Here is a 23,893-nt window from a genome sequence, read left to right as displayed (position 1 = left end):
TTAGTAGAATTCACGTCTGTATCTGTGTGTGTCTGTATCTCTGTGTGTGTCTGTATCTGTGTGTGTATCTGTGTGTGTGTCTGTATCTGTGTGTGTCTGTATCTGTGTGTGTGTGTATCTGTATCAATAATACTCTGGTTGCTCGCATATGCCCCCCACTGGCCGGTTGTAGGGAGGATAGATGTGGAGGCAGCCTGTCACATCTTTTCACCTGCCAGCGCGGACTCTCATTTTGGCGAGGTGTAACGTGTGGGAGGCTCACACTACCCCCGCCATTTTCCTGTCTCTGCTGTGCAGGCGTCCCCCAACCGACCTGTAGGAGTCGCTGTCCACAACGTGCAGATTACCACCCATTGACTTCCACCCGCTAACTCTGCCAATTGAGTTAGTATGATGGCCGGCCCAAGCCAGAGGCAACGCCGACAGCCGGAGTTGAACCCGGCTGTCTGGTACAATCTTCTTGTAACAAAGAGATTAGCTTAAAAATCTCTCTATCAGCCGAAAGCACAATTGGAGGTGGGCTTCCCACTCTCCAGGACATTTACACCAGGCGTTGCAGGGCCAAGGCTAAGAGAATAGTTTGCATATAGTATATGTCACAAATGTAACAGTACTATATACCTGTATGTCATATTCTGCAATCTGTTAAATAAAGTGTCCAGGGACAAAACGCCAATGGTTTTAGTAGAATTCACGTTGCGCCCTGTAGCCGGCCTCCCAGGAATTAGCCTGGATCATTCCGAAATTATACTTATATTCACCATGGGATAACGCGTGAACGTATTCATGAAAAAATTTATTCTTTTTTGAACAGAAGATAGTTACTGTCAAATGACCATGGTATTGTAGCCATAGCTATAATATAAAATATAGATTTAGCTCTACAAACAAGGTGACGCACAGTGAAACTATGTAATGGAAAGCTGGCCCAGCTATAACTAGATGGGGAAATTCAATGGCCGCGAATGTGTTAATGTGGCACAGTTCCAGAATGTTTACTTGTACCACGGTAAAGACCATTGTATAAACATTTGCCATGATACTACCATCGTAAAAGTCATGTGTCGCCATGGCACCACTTTTGTGCTTAAATAATACCACCGTATAATCCAGTTTAAACCATGATACTGAAGGTATTTCCATAATTATTTGGTCACTACCATGTGTATGTATGTGTGTGTGTGTGTGTGTGTGTGTGTGTGTGTGTGTGTGTGTGTGTGTGTGTGTGTGTGTGTGTGTGTGTGTGTGTGTGTGTGTGTGTGTGTGTGTGTGTGTGTGTGTGTGTGCTCCAGACTGCGAGGCTTCCAGGAGCTCCTGTGGTTTGGTATGTAAGACTGTCAACTTTTATTAATGATATCTGAGTCCTTCTTCAGCTGCTAACCCTGCAATTATAGAGACCCATAGCACACACGCACACGCACACACACACACACAAAAAGGAACATACAGTTACAAGCATTCACACACACACACACGCACACACGCACACACACACACACACACACACACACACACACACACACACACACACACACACACACACACACACACACACACACACACACACACACACACACACACACACACACACACACACACACACACACACACACACACACACACACACTCAGCAACAATCATTCACACACACACACACACACACACAACGAGGAACACACAGTGTGTGTGTGTGTGTGTGTGTGTGTGTGTGTGTGTGTGTGTGTGTGTGTGTGTGTGTGTGTGTGTGTGTGCGTTATATGAAGGGGGAGGGGGGATCACAATATCCAGAAGGCATTTTTCTATATTGATGTACAGTATATACCTCTGTCTATATTGATATACAGTATATACCTCGGTCTATATTGATGTACAGTATATACCTCGGTCTATATTGATGTACAGTATATACCTCTGTCTATATTGATATACAGTATATACCTCAGTCTATATTGATGTACATTATATACCTCAGTCTATATTGATATACAGTATATACCTCGGTCTATATTGATGTACAGTATATACCTCTGTCTATATTGATATACAGTATATACCTCGGCCTATATTGATATACAGTATATACCTCGGTCTATATTGATGTACAGTATATACCTCTGTCTATATTGATGTACAGTATATACCTCTGTCTATATTGATGTACAGTATATACCTCAGTCTATATTGATGTACAGTATATACCTCTGTCTATATTGATGTACAGTATATACCTCTGTCTATATTGATGTACAGTATATACCTCCTACCAATTTAGCAGCAGTGGGCAGCCACAGTACTGCGCCTGGGGAGATATTGGAGGTTAGGTGCCTTGCTTAAGGGCAGGGGTGGGTATTGAGGGAGAGCGTTATTCGCTCACTTCCCCTCCTGGATCCAGGGGATTGGACCAGCACCCTTTCAGTCACAAGCTTGCTTCTCTAACCCTCAGTGTGTTGATCTCAGTGTGTTGATCTCAGTGTGTTGATCACAGTGTGTTGATCTCAGTGTGTTGATCTCAGTGTGTTGATCTCAGTGTGTTGATCTCAGTGTGTTGATCACAGTGTGTTGATCTCAGTGTGTTGATCTCAGTGTGTTGATCCCTCCCTCAGTGTGTTGATATCAGTGTGTTGATCTCAGTGTGTTGATCTCAGTGTGTTGATCTCAGTGTGTTGATCTCAGTGTGTTGATCACAGTGTGTTGATCTCAGTGTGTTGATCTCAGTGTGTTGATCTCAGTGTGTTGATCTCAGTGTGTTTAAGTTTAAGTTTATTTGGATCCCCATTAGCCACAGCAGTGCTGGGGCTATTCTTCCTGGGGTCCATAACACATAAAATACAGTTACAGACGTATACACTCACAACATTTACATGTCATACATTTACATGTCAATACCTTCTATGCGAGGTTTGATGCTGGTAATAACAACACCAGCTCACAAGCCTCGGCAATGGGGGGGGGGGGGTCGGCTGCTGATGGAGGCGCAGTGTTCAGGGTAACAGAGCATGAGGTGAGGCGGACCTTTAAAAAAGTGAATATCAGGAAGGCAGCAGGTCCGGACGGCATCCCCGGCCGCGTCCTAAAAGTCTGTGCCGACCAACTGGCCCCAGTATTCACTGACATATTTAACCTGTCCTTAGAACAGGCTGTCATCCCCACCTGCCTGAAGAAGTCCACTATTATCCCTGTACCCAAAAAATCCAAGCCTGCTTGCCTCAACGACTACCGCCCTGTAGCTCTCACCGCCATAGCCATGAAGTGCTTTGAGAAGCTAGTAAAGGGCTACATCTGCTCCTCCCTCCCCTGCAATTTGCATACCGCCCCAACAGGTCCACGGAGGACGCCATATCCCATGTGCTGCACACAGCAGCATCACACCTGGACAAGAGGCAGGGGAACTATGTGAGAATGCTATTCATCGACTACAGCTCGGCATTCAATACCATAGTCCCCTCCATACTCATAGCCAAGCTCAGGGACCTGGGCTTGGGCTATGACCTCTGCCAGTGGGTCTTGGACTTCCTGACTGGCAGACCCCAGGTGGTGAGAGCAGGCAACTGCACCTCCTCATCCATCACCCTCAACATAGGGGCCCCCCAGGGCTGTGTTCTGAGTCCCCTCCTCTACTCCCTGTACACACACGACTGTGTGGCTCAGCGGAGTAGCAATACAATCGTCAAATTTGCTGACGACACAGTGGTGGTGGGCCTGATCTCTGCCAACGACGAGAGGGCCTACCTGGAAGAGGTCAAGGTCCTGGCGGGATGGTGCCAGGAAAACAGCCTCTCCCTGAACGTCAGCAAAACAAAGGAGATGATTGTGGACTTCAGGAGGTCGGGGGTCAAGGACTACAGCCCCCTCAGCATCGACGGGGCACCGGTTGAGAGAGTCAACAGCTTCAAGTACCTCGGAGCCTACATATCCGAGGACTTGACATGGACCACACACATTAACAGTGTGGTGAAGAAGGCACGACAACGCCTCTACTTCCTCAGGCGCCTAAGGAAGTTCCAAGTCAGCCAGAAGATCCTTAAGAACTTCTACTCATGTACAATAGAGAGCATCTTGACCGGCAACATCACCTCCTGGTTTGGGAATAGCACTGCACAAGACCAAAGCAGACTACAAAGAGTGACACGTTCAGCCGAACGCACAATTGGAGGGGGGCTCCCCACCCTCCAGAACATTTACTACAAGCGTTGCAAGGGCAAGGCTAAGAGAATCATTAAAGACTCCAGTCACCCGAACAACTGCCTCTTTGAACTGCTGCGGTCAGGCAAGCGATACCGGAGTCTCAAGGCGAGCACAGAAAGACTCAGAAGTAGCTTCTATCCCCAGGCCATCAGGCTGCTAAACGAACAATGAATGAACACTACACAACAACAACCACCAAACGCACATAGCACACACATCCACACGCACACACTCACTTTAAACAAACACACTGTAGCACCCACTCCACACACTTTATAGCACACACCCACTTTAAACAAACACACTGTAGCACCCACTCCCCACACTTTATATTTATGGATGAAGGATTGCACTACAACTCGTACACCTTACTGTAAATTGTACCTAAAATTGTACCTCATCCCATTTCTGCTTTGCACTAGATAGTACTGTACATTAGTACACTGCATAGTATTGTGTATTGTATATTATATGGTAACTCAGAACATTGTACATATGTCTATACCGAACACTGTGACCTCATTTTCTTCTTCTAAATTCATGCTATATTATGTTATTATGTTATTTGATACTATCTTGTCTAGCACAGTCTCTGGAGCGTAACAGTAAGAAGCATTTTGTATGAAAGTATTCTGTACTTCTGTATGACAACTATTAAAGAACTTGAACTTGAACTTGAACTCATACAGACAATTAAAACAACAATAAAAACCCTTATACACTCATACCATTTACATGACATACAGACCATTAAAACAACAATAAAAACCCTTATACACTCACAACATTTACATGTCATACAGACAATTAAAACAACAATAAAAACCCTAATCAAATTCATAATACAAGATAAAAATATCAGACACATACATTTTCATTTACGTACACACTATCTATTAGGGAATGTCAATTTCTTTGGTTGAAAATGTTGTTTTACCACGATTTTGAAACGGCATTTACTATTCTCCTGCTTAACATGTCTGGGAAGAGAGTTCCATTCCTGCATACCACGGAACATGCATTGCATGTCATTGCATTCGACCTCACTTTTGGAAGTGTAAAACCTCGTGCAGAAGCATGTCTGGTGGAATGGTTGTGTCTGTCAAGACTTATTGATAAATTGTTATATAAAATTGAGGGGATCTTTGTAACAAGAATATTCCTAGTGAATACAAGGAGTGAGCAGAGTAATTTATGTTTGACAAGTAACCAAGTTAAACAACTGTGCATCGCTGCAACATTAGTTCTGTACTCACAGCGAAGCGCTATATGTGCTGCTTTGTTTTGTACCATTTGTAATTTTTTCTGTTTATTCGTTGTTACATTCGACCATACTGCAGGACAATAGTCAAGATTTGACAAAACCAGAGCTTGAATTACCTGTTTGATAGAATTTAGTGGTAACAAATGAGCACATCTTTTAACAACAGAAATCCCTCTTCCCATTTTCACTACTATATTGTTTATATGGTGTGACCATGACAATTTACTGTCTAATGTTACCCCTAGGAGTTTAGTCTCCTGGACTTGATTAATTACCACATCACTTATCAAAAGTTTCAAGACTGGGTTCGTTCTTAGAGTATGGTTTGAACCGAAAATGATGCTACTTGTCTTTGATATGTTTAGAACTAGTTTGTTATTCTTTATCCATTCCATCACTGATTGCAACTCTGCCTTTAGAACCGTATTTAATTCATTGGCTGTTGAGGCTGATGTGTAAATCGTTGAATCATCCGCATACATAGAAATATAGGACTTATTTAGGACAAGAGGCATGTCATTTGTAAATATGGTGTAGAGCAAAGGCCCAAGGCAACTTCCTTGGGGTACTCCACACCTTACCGTTTTAACTTCTGAGTAACTCCCATTAAAAAAAACTATTTGTTTCCGGTTTGCTAAATAAGTTTGCATCCAAGATAGTGCAGATGAGGAGAAACCGTAACATTCAAGTTTTTTAAGTAAGAATTTGTGATCTATGATGTCGAATGCTGCAGTAAAATCAAGCAAGACAGCTCCAACCATTTTCTTTTTATCTATCTCTTTCAGCCAATCATCCGTCATTTGGGTTAAAGCAGTCGCTGTTGAATGTCCTTCACGATATGCATGTTGAAAATCAGTGGTCAATGTGTTAAAAGAAAAGTAGCTTTTAATCTGTTCACTTACTATTCTTTCCATCAGTTTACTCAAAACTGGCAGTAAACTTATGGGACGACTATTAGATCCTGAGAATGGCAATTTCAAATTTTTTGGCAGTGGTATTACTTTGGCAGTTTTCCACTGTTGCGGATACAAACATTCACTAAAGGATTGATTTATAATATGACAGATAGCAGGGGCAATTAAATCAGGGACCAATTTCAGAAGTTTCCCGTCAAGACCGTCAACACCTGGTGGTTTGTTTTTAGTGGTACTTAACATATATTCTACATTACTTATAGTCACACTATCAAAATTAAATTGACAATTTTTATCTTTCATTATTTTATTCTTTATTAATAAATACGATTTTTCATTATCTATTGTTTGCATATTATTTCTTAAATTATCTACTTTTCCAATAAAATAATTGTTAATATGATTAGCAATCTCAACTGGTTTGGTGAGGAATTTTCCTTCCGTTTCTAGAAAGGATGGGGTAGGTTTCTTATTCCTGCCCATTATTTCATTTAGAGTATTCCATAATAATTTACTGTCATTTTTTATATAATTAAACCTATTTTCATAATACAATTTCTTCTTCTTCTTATTACATTTTGTAACAACATTTCTTAATTTACAATATACCTCCCAGTCTGATTTATAACCTGATGTATTTGCTATTAATTTAGCTCGATTACGTTCTATCATATATTCTTTTAGTTCATCATCCAACCATGGTGTTCTGACGCTTCTGACTGTAAACTTTCTCAATGGTGCATGTTTGTCAACAAGTGGCATAAAAATGGTATCAAATTCCCATAGAGATTTTTCAGGATCTTTTTCCCTCAACACCTTTGACCAACATAGATTTTCAACATCCTTCACAAAGCTGTCTTGATTAAACATTTTATACGATCTTTTGTAAATTATTTTAGGTCCTAGTTTTGGCATTTTAGTCTTCCTCACAATAGCAATTAAGTTATGGTCGCTACAACCAACAGTTACAGATACCGCCTTGGAACATAGCTCCGCATTGTTAGTAAAAATGTGATCAATGCAGGTTGAGACCTGGTTACCATCCTTTTTCAAACATATCCTAGTTGGTTTGTTAATTACCTGTGATAGACCACATGCATTTGCTACAGTTAGAAGTCGTTTTTTCAATGGGCATTTCAATGAAAACCAATCGATGTTAAGGTCACCCATAAAATAAATCTCATTACTCAAATCACACACTTGGTCCAACATGTCACATATTTGTTCTAGATACACATTATTTGCACTAGGTGGTCTATAACAGCAACCGATCAACATAGGCTTCAAATGAGGCAAGTGTACTTGCAGCCATAATGTTTCAATTTCATTATTCATTAAATCTTCCCTAATCTTCACTGGAATAAGATTCTGAATATAAAAAGCAACCCCTCCCCCAAATGCATTCCTGTCCTTTCTAAAAATGTTGTATCCATCAATTTGCAATGCCCCATCCTCAAATGTAGAATCAAGGTGTGTTTCTGATATAGCTAAAATATGGAAATTGTCTGATAGTAAAATCTCTGATATCTCAGCTAGCTTGTTTCTTATGCTACATATATTTATATGTGCCATCTTTAACCCCTTTTTGGGTAGGTTAGTATTAATTAGCATTGTATACTTTATTCAATCATAACGTTGGTAGGTGTGGCAAGGGCAACAACCATTCAACTGTCCCTCGGCTGCTTTGGGGTGCTACTTCGTGGTCGGATTATCAGTCTGTCATACCTCAGAAAGGCGATCTCTCCTCTCTCACGAGCAGCTCTCATCTTGGGCAACAGTTCTTTTCTTTTCAGACGGACAGCGTCTGTGTAGTCCTCGTTTATGTAAATGTTTGTCCCTTTGAGTTCTTTGGCTCTCTGAAGAACCGCTGATCTGTCCTTGTATTTTGAAAATGTCACCACAATGGGTCTTGGTCTCTCGCGTCCCTCCCCAGGTTTCCCTGTTCGGTGCACCCTCTCCATCTCAATGTCCCTCTGTAGCTTGAGATTGTCCACCATGACGCTCCTCACCTTCTCTTCCGTGTCTCCCCAGGTTTCTCCAGGCAACTCAGCTATGCCATCAATGATCAGGTTGTTTCTTCTGTATTGACCTTCTAAATACTCTATTTTATCTGTGACTGTTAGCAGGCTTTCACAGGTTTTCCAGATGTCAGATTGCATGTACTTGCAACTATCTGACTGTTTTGCATTGTTAGCATTGATGTCATCAACCTCCTTCTGTGTGTACTGGATGCTTGTTTTAATTTCCTGGACCTCCCTTGTAATTGCATCCAGTCTTGAGTTTGTAGAGTCCATGATGATTTTTACAAATCACATGTTGATCTCAGTGTGTTGATCCCTCCCTCAGTGTGTTGATCTCAGTGTATTGATATCAGTGTGTTGATCTCAGTGTGTTGATCTCAGTGTGTTGATCTCAGTGTGTTGATCTCAGTGTGTTGATCTCAGTGTGTTGATCCCTCCCTCAGTGTGTTGATCTCAGTGTGTTGATCTCAGTGTGTTGATCACAGTGTGTTGATCTCAGTGTGTTGATCTCAGTGTGTTGATCTCAGTGTGTTGATCTCAGTGTGTTGATCACAGTGTGTTGATCTCAGTGTGTTGATCTCAGTGTGTTGATCCCTCCCTCAGTGTGTTGATATCAGTGTGTTGATCTCAGTGTGTTGATCTCAGTGTGTTGATCTCAGTGTGTTGATCTCAGTGTGTTGATCACAGTGTGTTGATCTCAGTGTGTTGATCTCAGTGTGTTGATCTCAGTGTGTTGATCTCAGTGTGTTGATCTCAGTGTGTTGATCCCTCCCTCAGTGTGTTGATCTCAGTGTATTGATATCAGTGTGTTGATCTCAGTGTGTTGATCTCAGTGTGTTGATCTCAGTGTGTTGATCTCAGTGTGTTGATCTCAGTGTGTTGATCCCTCCCTCAGTGTGTTGATCTCAGTGTGTTGATCTCAGTGTGTTGATCTCAGTGATCACAGTGTGTTGATCTCAGTGTGTTGATCTCAGTGTGTTGATCCCTCCCTCAGTGTGTTGATCACAGTGTGTTGATCTCAGTGTGTTGATCTCAGTGTGTTGATCTCAGTGTGTTTATCCCTCCCTCAGTGTGTTGATCTCAGTGTGTTGATCTCAGTGTGTTGATCCCTCCCTCAGTGTGTTGATCTCAGTGTGTTGATCCCTCCCTCAGTGTGTTGATCTCAGTGTGTTGATCCCTCCCTCAGTGTGTTGATCTCAGTGTGTTGATCTCAGTGTGTTGATCTCAGTGTGTTGATCTCAGTGTGTTGATCCCTCCCTCAGTGTGTTGATCTCAGTGTGTTGATCCCTCCCTCAGTGTGTTGATCCCTCCCTCAGTGTGTTGATCCCTCCCTCAGTGTGTTGATCTCAGTGTGTTGATCTCAGTGTGTTGATCCCTCCCTCAGTGTGTTGATCCCTCCCTCAGTGTGTTGATCTCAGTGTGTTGATCTCAGTGTGTTGATCTCAGTGTGTTGATCCCTCCCTCAGTGTGTTGATCTCAGTGTGTTGATCTCAGTGTGTTGATCCCTCCCTCAGTGTGTTGATCTCAGTGTGTTGATCACAGTGTGTTGATCTCAGTGTGTTGATCCCTCCCTCAGTGTGTTGATCTCAGTGTGTTGATCACAGTGTGTTGATCTCAGTGTGTTGATCCCTCCCTCAGTGTGTTGATCTCAGTGTGTTGATCTCAGTGTGTTGATCTCAGTGTGTGATCTCAGTGTGTTGATCTCAGTGTGTTGATCTCAGTGTGTTGATCTCAGTGTGTTGATCCCTCCCTCAGTGTGTTGATCCCTCCCTCAGTGTGTTGATCTCAGTGTGTTGATCACAGTGTGTTGATCTCAGTGTGTTGATCCCTCCCTCAGTGTGTTGATCTCAGTGTGTTGATCCCTCCCTCAGTGTGTTGATCCCTCCCTCAGTGTGTTGATCCCTCCCTCAGTGTGTTGATCTCAGTGTGTTGATCTCAGTGTGTTGATCTCAGTGTGTTGATCCCTCCCTCAGTGTGTTGATCCCTCCCTCAGTGTGTTGATCTCAGTGTGTTGATCACAGTGTGTTGATCTCAGTGTGTTGATCCCTCCCTCAGTGTGTTGATCTCAGTGTGTTGATCCCTCCCTCAGTGTGTTGATCCCTCCCTCAGTGTGTTGATCCCTCCCTCATGCTCATGGGGCTCTAGGTGTGTTTAGTCAGCAGGGATTGATATGGTCAGTTTAACAGGAATCTCCCTTCTCACTCTTCCTTTCTCTTTTTCCCTTTCTCTTTTCCCCTCTCTCCCTTTCCTTCTCTCTGCCTTATTTATTGTTGTCCTTGTATACTATTGCTACTGTCATTTTGTATTTAATTTACTTGTATGCATGTACATAACCTTGTTTTTGTTACAGCCTCCCACCACCCCCCCTTCCCACAAAAGGCCTTTGCTTTTTGGACAGGCTGCTTTTGTATATAAGAATTTGTTCTTAATTGCTTGCCTGGATAAATAAAGGTTAAATAAATTAAAAAAAAACAGCAATGCTGTCAGTGTCAACCAGGACACATTCCTATCTAGTGCACTAAACAAGGAGGAAGGAAGGAAGGAAGGAAGGAAGGAAGGAAGGAAGGAAGGAAGGAAGGAAGGAAGGAAGGAAGGAAGGAAGGAAGGAGGTAGACAGACAGATGGAAGAGGAGGACGATAAGAAGAAGAAATAAGAGGAAGACGAAGAGGAAGAAGACGAGGAGGCGTTGAAGGAGGAGGAGAAAGAGAGGGATGAGGAAGGGAAGTGTAGATGTAGAACAGAAGCAGAAGGTGGAACGTTCTGACGTACAAATACTAGTGGGCTGAACCACTGCCGACAGCTGTAATTCTCTCCTTCTCTCTCTCCTTCTCTCTCTTCCTCTCTGTATGACTTTAGATAGCATGCCGGCATTCCGGAATCAGAGGCGTGACGTGCTGTCAGTTCAGCTTACAAAAGAATTCCACAACGTCTGATCGTAAACGTTCTAAAATGGGGCCACTTCACATCAAAGCAATGAGTACAAACTCTCTAAATGGAGCGCTACAGTGCTGTCCGTGGTGCTGAAATAGGTTTGGCTGTCCGTGGTTCTGAAATAGGTTTGGCATGCAGGTCTTTGTTATTTTGGTGACAAGAAAATACTGCTTTTATCTCCACTCCTTCATCCGCTGTAGGATTATTTGAACTCCACCCTCCTCACAAAATACAATCAAATAAAACATTTTACAGGGCGACCCTCTCTCTCTCTCTCTCTCTCTCTCTCTCTCTCCCTTCTTTAAATCCATCTCTCTCTCCCTCTATCTCCATTCTTTCAATCCATCTCTCCCTTCTTTCAATCCATCCCTCCACCTCTCTCTCTCTGACATTCCAGTGCCACACAACCTGCATCATCACATCTGTTTACCCATAACATCTTGGGATGAGGGCATCCAAACACATCACACCATCACACACACACACACCATCACACACACACACACACACACACACACACACACACACACACACACACACACACACACACACACACACACACACACACACACACACACACACACACACACACACACACACACACACACACACACACACACACACACACACACACACACACACACACACACAGTTGGTGTTTTGTCAGACCATGACTGAGCATGAACTCTACACACAACACACCAATCTTTAAGTAGAGTAGAATCGATGGCATTGGTGTGTGTAAATGGCAAATGGTGCATTTATATAGTGCTTTTATCCAAAGCGCTTTACAATTTTGTCGTCACGCTGCCCGGGAGGAGAGGGAATCGAACCTGGAACTTTCCGATTACCAGACGAGCGCTCTACCTCCTGAGCCACTGTCACCCTGTGTGTGTGTGTGTGTGTGTGTGTGTGTGTGTGTGTGTGTGTGTGTGTGTGGTCAGAGTCACAAGGGAAGGCTTACTTCTTGAACTGCTTGAGGAAAATCCCCACATTCATCCCCCTTTTCGACTCCATGATGGTGATCTGAGAGAGAGAGAGAGAGAGGTAGAGGGAGAGAGATAAACAGAGAAAGAGAGAGAGAGAGAAAGAGAGAGAGAGAAAGAGAAAAACAGAGAGAGAGAAAGAGAGAGAGAGACAGAAAGATGAATGAGTATAAATATTAGGTAATAGCACCCTTGTGGAAAAAGCCTTGCTTGGTACATAATACCTCCCCTCCTTCAGCAAACACCAGCACACGCCACGCCACAGACTAGCTGGTGTGGTAATGTTGGACGCTGCTTTCCATCTAATAGATTTAATTGTCATTTAATAACATTTTTATTTGTTCCATTCGTGGTAATGCACAGTTTGATAAAAGACTAAATAATCAAAGCACCTCCCAATTTGCACATTCCATGAGCGAAAAGGAGCAGGGAGAAGAACGGCTTATTTAGCCTGCCCCTGACTCAAAACAATAAATAAACATTAGAAATAGATGGTCTGTCAATTAAACATATTTAGCAATCAATACTTACAATAATATGAGAAGAAAAGAATAAGAAATAGTCAGATGGAAAGCTATTACCCCTCAACTTCATGAAGTCTAAATGTTCTTTCTTTATAATAATAATAATAATAATAATGGATTGGATTTATATAGCGCTCTTCGTGACACCCCAGAGATCCCAGAGCGCTTACAGAGTCCATTATTCGTTCATACACAGTCATACCGGTGGTGGTAAGCTACAATTGCAGCCAGAGCTGCCCTGAGGCAGACTCACGGAAGCGTGGCGAATAATCATCGCCTACGGCCCCTCCGACCACCACCAACATTCATTCACATGCATACACATTCATACGAGGCAAGTAGGTTAAGTGTCTTGCCCAAGGACACAACGGCAGTGGGATGGACATGGGCTTGAGCGGGATTCGAACCACCAACCCTTCGATCATTGGATGACCCGCTCTACCCCTGAGCCACGCCGCCCCATTTCTTACATTTCTTGAACTGAAAGATATTTGTGCAACTCTTTAAATCGTTCTGTAGAGAATTCCACACAGTTTTACGCCACATACTGAAATACACATCTGCTTTAAAGTAGTGCATCTGATGCTTAAAATACAATTTCCTTCTATGGTTCTCGTCCTCAGAATTAGAAACAAACAACTTCTGCAAGCTTTCTGGCAATACTCTGCTTTTTGCCCTGTACATAACTAATAATATCTGTGACTCAACTCTATCTTTTCTTTTCCAACACTTCTACATAGTAACTAAAATATGGCAAAATAAGTGAACAATACAGAATCCACATTGCCTTGTAATCTAACACAAATGCTTTGTTTTATACGACCCGGCGTGCCGGCCAGGCGGAACAGACGGAAGTCACAGCACTTTGCGAGCGTTTAGCGGCTCTGGCTGCATTTTTCGCTGAACATATAAATTACCCTAGTTGCTGGCGTTCAAATGCCACCTCACTCGACCAAATCCGTGCCTCGGTTCTCGAGTTACATGACGATATGTCAGGCGTGCAACTTTTTATGTGCGCGTGTCAGATTACCACCCCAGACTTCCGAGGCCTCAGAATTGCCAATCATCCGCCGATTGCGATAATTATTGGTCAGCGTTGATGCCAATGAGTGTAGCTTTCCAATGATACCCCACGTGGGGGGGGGGGGAGGGGGTGCGAATAAGGGATCTAGGTGAAAGGTGACTAGCAAAACCCAGAAGTGAATTTTTTTTTTACCGTTCCCTGGCTGCTCCCCCCTCCCCTCCTGTCAATCCAAGGACTCAGGAACAGCCCCCACCTTTGCACATACTTTTCCCAGCTCCTCACTCATCCCCACCTTTGCCACCTACTGGACAAATGCTGCCATTGCTCCTCCTCCATTTGTTTATTGTCAAAGTGTCAGTGTTTTTGTGTTTACTCCCCATTTTGCTGTCGCTCCCTGTAGGTTGTTACCCTCTGTGCTCCCGTGGTTTTGTTAAGTGTTATTCTGTCTTTTAGTGGTTTCCCCAGTGTGTTTTGTATCTATTTGTTGTCTTTAGTCATTGCCCCAGTGTTCAGTCTGTTTTCCTTCCCAGGTCTTGTCCCCAATCACCCTTATGTGTCAATAAGTCTGTGTATATCTGTCTTGTCTGCCAGCTTCCCTGTGTCGGTTCATTGCTTGTGTTTGTGTTCCTGAACTAAAAAGATTGTGTCATCTGAAAACAAAACAAACTGAAATATCTTTTTATCTTTCACTCTTCTTTTAAAAGGTCATTCCTCGGGCGGTTAGGTGGCATAGCGGAGATTGCGTTCGTCACCAACCCCGGAGCTGTGAGCTGGATTCGCCTGTTCGAATCCAGCTCACAGCTCCGGGGTTGTCACCAGCTTGGCTGGCCGTTCACACTAATACAATTGGCAGTATTAGAGGGTGGGAGAAGCTGGCGGGGTGGGTCCGGGTCGTAAACAGCGACTCCTACAGTTCGGTCGGGGCGCCTGCTAAGCGCGGATAGGATCTAAGTGGGATAGTGTGATCCTTCCACACGCTACGCCCTCTCAGTGAGAATCCGCGCTGCCAGGTGAAAAGAAGCGGTTGATTGGCTGGACGTGTGTCGGAGGAAGCACGTGGTAGCCTCCACTCTCCCAGACAGACTGTGGGGGGTAAGTGCACAGCGACCAGGAAGGGGATTGGGAATTGGCATAACGACTAACATTGGGATGAGAGAAAATCGGAGGAAAAAGGAGAAGAAAAAAAAAAAAAAAAAAAAAAGAGTTGGACAATATCGGTATATCGGTATCCGTAAAAAAGCCAATATCGAACATCCCTAGTTATAATCCTTGCATATCTATACCAAAGTTCCTCCTACCTTTTCTTCATTTGACAATCATATAAATATTATTACAAATACAGGTAAATGGTTGCTTATGTCATTTATTACTAGCCAACTTTCAACAATGTTCTCCAAAACATTCATACAAATATTGTTTAGTTTAGTTCTTATTTATTTATTTATTCACTGTCATTTGCAGTGTTTGTGTAGTGCTTTTGTTTATTTTCGGACATCACAATGCCTCGTTGAGTCATGACTATACATGTAAAACGTAATTGCTAATGATACAAATGTTGTAAATGTTTTTATGGTTATAATTATTTAATTCCGAGGATGGTAGTAGAATCGACGTGAATGCAATCCCCAATGATTTCTCCCAAATGAAGCCCTGAACACAGGCGCACACCAGTCTGTCCTATTTACGACCGCCTTTCCACGTTCGTAAATCCTGTTCGTAGCTACGAACGAATCTCCAAAAATAAACCGTGCAATCGGGCCAAAATCAGCCTGAGAAGTTTGTGAGTGGAGTTACGAAGACATTAGTTTGTAACTTTCTCATTTGAGCATGAGGTCCATTGTCATTAAATTGATCATAAGTATACACACTACACACGCACACACACACACACACACACACACACACACACACACACACACACACACACACACACACACACACACACACACACACACACACACACTACACACACTACACACACTACACACACGCACACACACACACACCTCCTCCTTGGGGTCTCTGAAAGACACGGTCCGGGCCTTGCCCCCCCTGGTGAGCGTGGTCCCAGCTTTTGATTCATTCTGACCAAACAGCTCCTCGATGGTCTGAACATCTATCTGGTACTGCTGCTGGACACGCCCCTGAGTCCAGAGGTTGGCCCGCCCCCTCACCTGATAGAGAGACATAGAAAGAGAGACAGAGAAAGAGAGAGGGGTAGTTAGTGTGTGTGTGTGTGTTTGTATGTGTGTGGGCCAATGGAGTACCACAATGGAAGCACACATGTGCATGTTAAGCTATAGTACCTGGTCTTCTTAAAGGATGTTAAGCTATAGTACCTGGTCTTCTTAAAGGATGTTAAGCTATAGTACCTGGTCTTCTTAAAGGATGTTAAGCTATAGTACCTGGTCTTCTTAAAGGATGTTAAGCTATAGTACCTGGTCTTCTTAAAGGATGTTAAGCTATAGTACCTGGTCTTCTTAAAGGATGTTAAGCTATAGTACCTGGTCTTCTTAAAGGATGTTAAGCTATAGTACCTGGTCTTCTTAAAGGATGTTAAGCTATAGTACCTGGTCTTCTTAAAGGATGTAGAACTATAGTACCTGGTCTTCTTAAAGGATGTTAAACTATAGTACCTGGTCTTCTTAAAGGATGTAGCGCTATAGTACCTGGTCTTCTTAAAGGATGTTAAACTATAGTACCTGGTCTTCTTAAAGGATGTTAAACTATAGTACCTGGTCTTCTTAAAGGATGTAGAGCTATAGTACCTGGTCTTCTTAAAGGATGTTAAACTATAGTACCTGGTCTTCTTAAAGGATGTAGAACTATAGTACCTGGTCTTCTTAAAGGATGTTAAGCTATAGTACCTGGTCTTCTTAAAGGATGTTAAGCTATAGTACCTGGTCTTCTTAAAGGATGTTAAGCTATAGTACCTGGTCTTCTTAAAGGATGTTAAGCTATAGTACCTGGTCTTCTTAAAGGATGTAGAACTATAGTACCTGGTCTTCTTAAAGGATGTTAAACTATAGTACCTGGTCTTCTTAAAGGATGTAGCGCTATAGTACCTGGTCTTCTTAAAGGATGTTAAACTATAGTACCTGGTCTTCTTAAAGGATGTTAAACTATAGTACCTGGTCTTCTTAAATGATGTAGAGCTATAGTACCTGGTCTTCTTAAAGGATGTTAAACTATAGTACCTGGTCTTCTTAAAGGATGTAGAACTATAGTACCTGGTCTTCTTAAAGGATGTTAAGCTATAGTACCTGGTCTTCTTAAAGGATGTAGAACTATAGTACCTGGTCTTCTTAAAGGATGTTAAGCTATAGTACCTGGTCTTCATAAAGGATGTTAAGCTATAGTACCTGGTCTTCATAAAGGATGTTAAGCTATAGTACCTGGTCTTCTTAAAGGATGTTAAGCTATAGTACCTGGTCTTCTTAAAGGATGTTAAGCTATAGTACCTGGTCTTCTTAAAGGATGTTAAGCTATAGTACCTGGTCTTCTTAAAGGATGTTAAACTATAGTACCTGGTCTTCTTAAAGGATGTTAAGCTATAGTACCTGGTCTTCTTAAAGGATGTAGAACTATAGTACCTGGTCTTCTTAAAGGATGTTAAGCTATAGTACCTGGTCTTCATAAAGGATGTTAAGCTATAGTACCTGGTCTTCTTAAAGGATGTTAAGCTATAGTACCTGGTCTTCATAAAGGATGTTAAGCTATAGTACCTGGTCTTCTTAAAGGATGTTAAGCTATAGTACCTGGTCTTCTTAAAGGATGTTAAGCTATAGTACCTGGTCTTCTTAAAGGATGTTAAGCTATAGTACCTGGTCTTCTTAAAGGATGTAGAACTATAGTACCTGGTCTTCTTAAAGGATGTTAAACTATAGTACCTGGTCTTCTTAAAGGATGTAGAGCTATAGTACCTGGTCTTCTTAAAGGATGTTAAACTATAGTACCTGGTCTTCTTAAAGGATGTTAAACTATAGTACCTGGTCTTCTTAAAGGATGTAGAGCTATAGTACCTGGTCTTCTTAAAGGATGTTAAACTATAGTACCTGGTCTTCTTAAAGGATGTAGAACTATAGTACCTGGTCTTCTTAAAGGATGTAGAACTATAGGACCTGGTCTTCTTAAAGGATGTTAAACTATAGTACCTGGTCTTCATAAAGGATGTTAAGCTATAGTACCTGGTCTTCATAAAGGATATTAAGCTATAGTACCTGGTCTTCTTAAAGGATGTAGAACTATAGTACCTGGTCTTCTTAAAGGATGTTAAGCTATAGTACCTGGTCTTCTTAAAGGATGTAGAGCTATAGTACCTGGTCTTCTTAAAGGATGTTAAGCTATAGTACCTGGTCTTCTTAAAGGATGTTAAACTATAGTACCTGGTCTTCTTAAAGGATGTAGAGCTATAGTACCTGGTCTTCTTAAAAGATGTAGAACTATAGTACCTGGTCTTCTTAAAGGATGTAGAACTATAGTACCTGGTCTTCTTAAAGGATGTAGAACTATAGTACCTGGTATTCATAAAGGATGTTAAGCTATAGTACCTGGTCTTCTTAAAGGATGTAGAACTATAGTACCTGGTCTTCTTAAAGGATGTTAAGCTATAGTACCTGGTATTCATAAAGGATGTTAAGCTATAGTACCTGGTCTTCTTAAAGGATGTTAAACTATAGTACCTGGTCTTCATAAAGGATGTTAAACTATAGTACCTGGTCTTCTTAAAGGATGTTAAGCTATAGTACCTGGTCTTCATAAAGGATGTTAAGCTATAGTACCTGGTCTTCTTAAAGGATGTAGAACTATAGTACCTGGTCTTCTTAAAGGATGTTAAGCTATAGTACCTGGTCTTCTTAAAGGATGTAGAGCTATAGTACCTGGTCTTCTTAAAGGATGTTAAGCTATAGTACCTGGTCTTCTTAAAGGATGTAGAGCTATAGTACCTGGTCTTCTTAAAGGATGTTAAGCTATAGTACCTGGTCTTCTTAAAGGATGTTAAACTATAGTACCTGGTCTTCTTAAAGGATGTAGAGCTATAGTACCTGGTCTTCTTAAAGGATGTTAAACTATAGTACCTGGTCTTCTTAAAGGATGTAGAACTATAGTACCTGGTCTTCTTAAAGGATGTTAAGCTATAGTACCTGGTCTTCTTAAAGGATGTAGAACTATAGTACCTGGTCTTCTTAAAGGATGTTAAGCTATAGTACCTGGTCTTCATAAAGGATGTTAAGCTATAGTACCTGGTCTTCATAAAGGATGTTAAGCTATAGTACCTGGTCTTCTTAAAGGATGTTAAGCTATAGTACCTGGTCTTCTTAAAGGATGTTAAGCTATAGTACCTGGTCTTCTTAAAGGATGTTAAGCTATAGTACCTGGTCTTCTTAAAGGATGTTAAACTATAGTACCTGGTCTTCTTAAAGGATGTAGAACTATAGTACCTGGTCTTCTTAAATGATGTTAAGCTATAGTACCTGGTCTTCTTAAAGGATGTAGAACTATAGTACCTGGTCTTCTTAAAGGATGTTAAGCTATAGTACCTGGTCTTCATAAAGGATGTTAAGCTATAGTACCTGGTCTTCTTAAAGGATGTTAAGCTATAGTACCTGGTCTTCATAAAGGATGTTAAGCTATAGTACCTGGTCTTCTTAAAGGATGTTAAGCTATAGTACCTGGTCTTCTTAAAGGATGTTAAGCTATAGTACCTGGTCTTCTTAAAGGATGTTAAGCTATAGTACCTGGTCTTCTTAAAGGATGTAGAACTATAGTACCTGGTCTTCTTAAAGGATGTTAAACTATAGTACCTGGTCTTCTTAAAGGATGTAGAGCTATAGTACCTGGTCTTCTTAAAGGATGTTAAACTATAGTACCTGGTCTTCTTAAAGGATGTTAAACTATAGTACCTGGTCTTCTTAAAGGATGTAGAGCTATAGTACCTGGTCTTCTTAAAGGATGTTAAACTATAGTACCTGGTCTTCTTAAAGGATGTAGAACTATAGTACCTGGTCTTCTTAAAGGATGTAGAACTATAGGACCTGGTCTTCTTAAAGGATGTTAAACTATAGTACCTGGTCTTCATAAAGGATGTTAAGCTATAGTACCTGGTCTTCATAAAGGATGTTAAGCTATAGTACCTGGTCTTCTTAAAGGATGTAGAACTATAGTACCTGGTCTTCTTAAAGGATGTTAAGCTATAGTACCTGGTCTTCTTAAAGGATGTAGAGCTATAGTACCTGGTCTTCTTAAAGGATGTTAAGCTATAGTACCTGGTCTTCTTAAAGGATGTTAAACTATAGTACCTGGTCTTCTTAAAGGATGTAGAGCTATAGTACCTGGTCTTCTTAAAGGATGTAGAACTATAGTACCTGGTCTTCTTAAAGGATGTAGAACTATAGTACCTGGTCTTCTTAAAGGATGTAGAACTATAGTACCTGGTATTCATAAAGGATGTTAAGCTATAGTACCTGGTCTTCTTAAAGGATGTAGAACTATAGTACCTGGTCTTCTTAAAGGATGTTAAGCTATAGTACCTGGTATTCATAAAGGATGTTAAGCTATAGTACCTGGTCTTCTTAAAGGATGTTAAACTATAGTACCTGGTCTTCATAAAGGATGTTAAACTATAGTACCTGGTCTTCTTAAAGGATGTTAAGCTATAGTACCTGGTCTTCATAAAGGATGTTAAGCTATAGTACCTGGTCTTCTTAAAGGATGTAGAACTATAGTACCTGGTCTTCTTAAAGGATGTTAAGCTATAGTACCTGGTCTTCTTAAAGGATGTAGAGCTATAGTACCTGGTCTTCTTAAAGGATGTTAAGCTATAGTACCTGGTCTTCTTAAAGGATGTAGAGCTATAGTACCTGGTCTTCTTAAAGGATGTTAAGCTATAGTACCTGGTCTTCGTAAAGGATGTTAAGCTATAGTACCTGGTCTTCTTAAAGGATGTTAAGCTATAGTACCTGGTCTTTTTTTTTTTTTTTTTATAAATGTTTTTATTTTCAATTTTCAACATAGAACAAGACATCACAATACAATACCGTTAACAATAATAAAAATAATGACACTAACAACAGTAATAACATCACAAGACAGGCAAACAAAAAAGAAAAAAGACAATAAAAATTAAATAAGGAAATGACAATAGAAAATAAAATAAATAAAATAAAATAAGTGTGGCTTTCACGTGTGCGCATTATCTCGTGTGCTATATATATGTGTTCTACCTACCCATATGTGCGTGTGCTTTACCTATGTATATGTTTTATGTGTACATGCATATATGTGTGTTGTGAACGTGTGCATATGACCGTGTATTCCCTAGTAGCCCAGAGTGCATGTACAGTACTACTGCAGCCAAGAGGACACGTACAGTATCAATGTAGTCAAGTGGGCATGTACAGTATTATTGTAGTCAAGAGGGCATGTACAGTATCACTGTAGTCAAGTGGGCATGTACCGCATTACTGTAGTCAAAGGTATATGTACAGCATTACTGTAGTCAAGAGAACATGTACCGCACTACTGTAGCCAAGAGGACATGTACAGTATCATTGTAGTCAAGTGGGCATGTACAGTACTACTGTAGTCAAGTGGATATGTACAGTATTACTGTAGTCAAGGGTACATGTACAGCACTACTGTAGTCAAGAGAACATGTACAGTATTACCGCAGTCAAGAGAACATGTATAGTACCACTGTAGTCAATAGGACATGTACAGTATTTACAATGCCAGTACCGTCAGACAAAACAAGGCAGCAGTGGGAGGTTACTGGTAATGGGGAAATCCGGCGAGTACAGTGGTGGATAGTGCAGGCCCAATATGTGACAGATAGGGGTCCCAGATCTCATAAAAAGTGTCCAACTTGGAATGCAGCATACACGTAATATATTCATAGGGGATACATTCCATTATGATATTGTGCCATGACCTTATTGACTGGACCTCGTCCTTGATCCAAAACAATAGGATATTCTTTCTAGCAGCAAATGTCAACAAATTGTCTCTTATGCTTGGAATTGGTAACATGAATATCTGGGAGGCCCAGCAAAAGGCAGAGGGGATCCAGCTCGATGGGGGTGTGAAATATGTCAGACAGTTCTTCTACAACGTCGTACCAGTAGCTCTGTAGTTTTACACAGGTCCAAAAACAGTGGATGCGATTTCCAATCTCTATCTTGCATTTAAAGCAAAGTGGGGACGTATTGGGATCGATTTTACTTTTACGGGCGGGGGTAATATGAATGCGATGCAATATTCTAATTTGGATGGCCTTGGTGCGGTTACAAACCGAGATTTGTTTTGCGTAGGTCCACGTATCCTGCCAGTCTGCATCTGTGATTTCTATGTCCAAATCCTCTTCCCAGGACTGTTTAGTAACATAGGAAGATAAAGATGAATTAAGGTTCAGAGTACTATAGAAGATAGATATTTGTTTTTTGGGGATCTGCAAGGAGAGGGCTTTCTCCACCTGTGAGGTGGAGATGTCAGTTAAAAGTGAGGTGTCCTTGGTGATAAACTGCCTAATTTGTAGGTACCTAAAAAATTCCGCTTTCAATAGGCCATATCGCTGCTGCAGCTGTGTAAAGGACATTAGTGTCCGGCCATCAAACAGGTGGCCAAGATCGGTTATGCCCTGCCTTTTTTTTTTTTTACTTTGGCCATTCCACTGGCTCTTTTTGCGTTTATCGCTTTTTCTCTGGTCAAGAATGACCGACAGAAACAGGTTGAATGGGGGTAGAGATGGGGGGAAGACACTCTGAGAAAGTTACGGCTTTGTCCGGGAATCGAACTTGCTACCCCAGATCCGTGACGAGCACGGTTGTCCCCGGCGCCGAAATAGCGCTCGAGGTACGCGGTGAGCTACTGGAGCTCCCCTGGTTATGCCCTGCTTATACCAGGTCTTGAAGCCGCCGCCGATTTGGTCTGGCTTAAAGTCAGGATTGCCTACAATCGGGGTAAGAGGAGAGGTCAGCTTGGCTCGGCCCTCCACCTTACGGACAGTCTTCCAGGCCTTGACGGAACATAATGTGATGGGGTTGGAGCACATCTTCCTCACAGACCTAAAGTCTTTGATAAATAGTAGGTTCCACAGGGGGGACTTAGATTGCGAGGATTCAACGTCCAGCCATATTGACAGTGGGTCTGATCTGAACCAGCCGACCAGCACCCTAAGGTGTGCCGCCAGCTGGTAGTGTCTAATATTAGGTAGGTCTAGACCCCCATCTTCACTATCCATCTGTAATTTGGCCATTTTCAGACGCGGTTTCTTCCCATTCCAAATTAATGAGCTTAGCCAGCCTTCCAGCACCTTGATAACCTTGTTTGTCAGCAGCACTGGGATCATTTGGAGAGGGTACAACAGTCTGGGGAGTACGTTCATCTTGACGAGGGCAATCCTACCCAGCCAGGAGATCGGTAAAGGGGCCCATCTAACTAAGTCTGCCCTTATGGTGTCCAAAAGAGGGGGAAAATTGGCCTTAGCCAACGTATCATAGGTCGGTGTCACAAATACTCCTAGGTAAACGAAGCCGGAGGGCGACCAGCGAAATGGGAAGGGCTCGGGCAGTATCGGGATAGATTTGAGTGTCCCAAGTGGCATTGCTTCGGATTTGGAAACGTTTATTTTGTACCCCGAGAAGGTTCCAAATGTGGAAATCATGCGGGTTAGACATGGAATTGAAGAGTCCGGCTTAGACACAAAGATCAGCACGTCGTCCGCGTAAAGAGTGATTTTGTGCTCCCTCCCGCCCACTCTAATACCTGAGATCTCGGCTGACTGCCTTACGGCCTGTGCGAGTGGTTCTATGGCCATGTCGAATAGTAAAGGGCTAAGAGGATCCCCCTGGGGGTTCCCCCGCTGCAGAGGAAAGTTGCTAGACCTAAGTCCATTAGTCAGGACCGCCGACATCCGCGAGTTGTAAAGAACCTTGACCCAGTCAATAAAGGTGTCACCTAAGCCAAATTCAGCGAGGGTTAAAAATAGATACGGCCATTCTACACGGTCAAATGCCTTCTCCGCGTCGAGAGACAGAACCACCGCG

At 42.1% G+C, this 23,893-nt stretch overlaps 1 protein-coding gene across 1 annotated transcript in view; it reads right to left on the bottom strand.

Moving 5' to 3' along the window:
• Positions 1-23,893, bottom strand: part of LOC311238593 (uncharacterized protein) — a 181,883-nt gene that overhangs the window by 30,152 nt on the left and 127,838 nt on the right. Inside the window, exons 3-4 of the mRNA XM_084326713.1 lie at positions 15,857-16,024; positions 12,281-12,342 (exon numbers count right to left, since the gene is read on the bottom strand). Coding sequence (XP_084182839.1) covers positions 12,281-12,342; positions 15,857-16,024 — 230 coding nt within the window. The remainder of the gene's footprint in view (positions 1-12,280; positions 12,343-15,856; positions 16,025-23,893) is intronic.

This window comes from Notolepis coatsorum (assembly GCF_963971535.1).
Source record: "Notolepis coatsorum genome assembly, chromosome: 1".
Classification (NCBI taxonomy): Eukaryota; Metazoa; Chordata; class Actinopteri; order Aulopiformes; family Paralepididae; genus Notolepis; species Notolepis coatsorum.
This window is presented reverse-complemented; position numbering and strand designations above follow the sequence as displayed.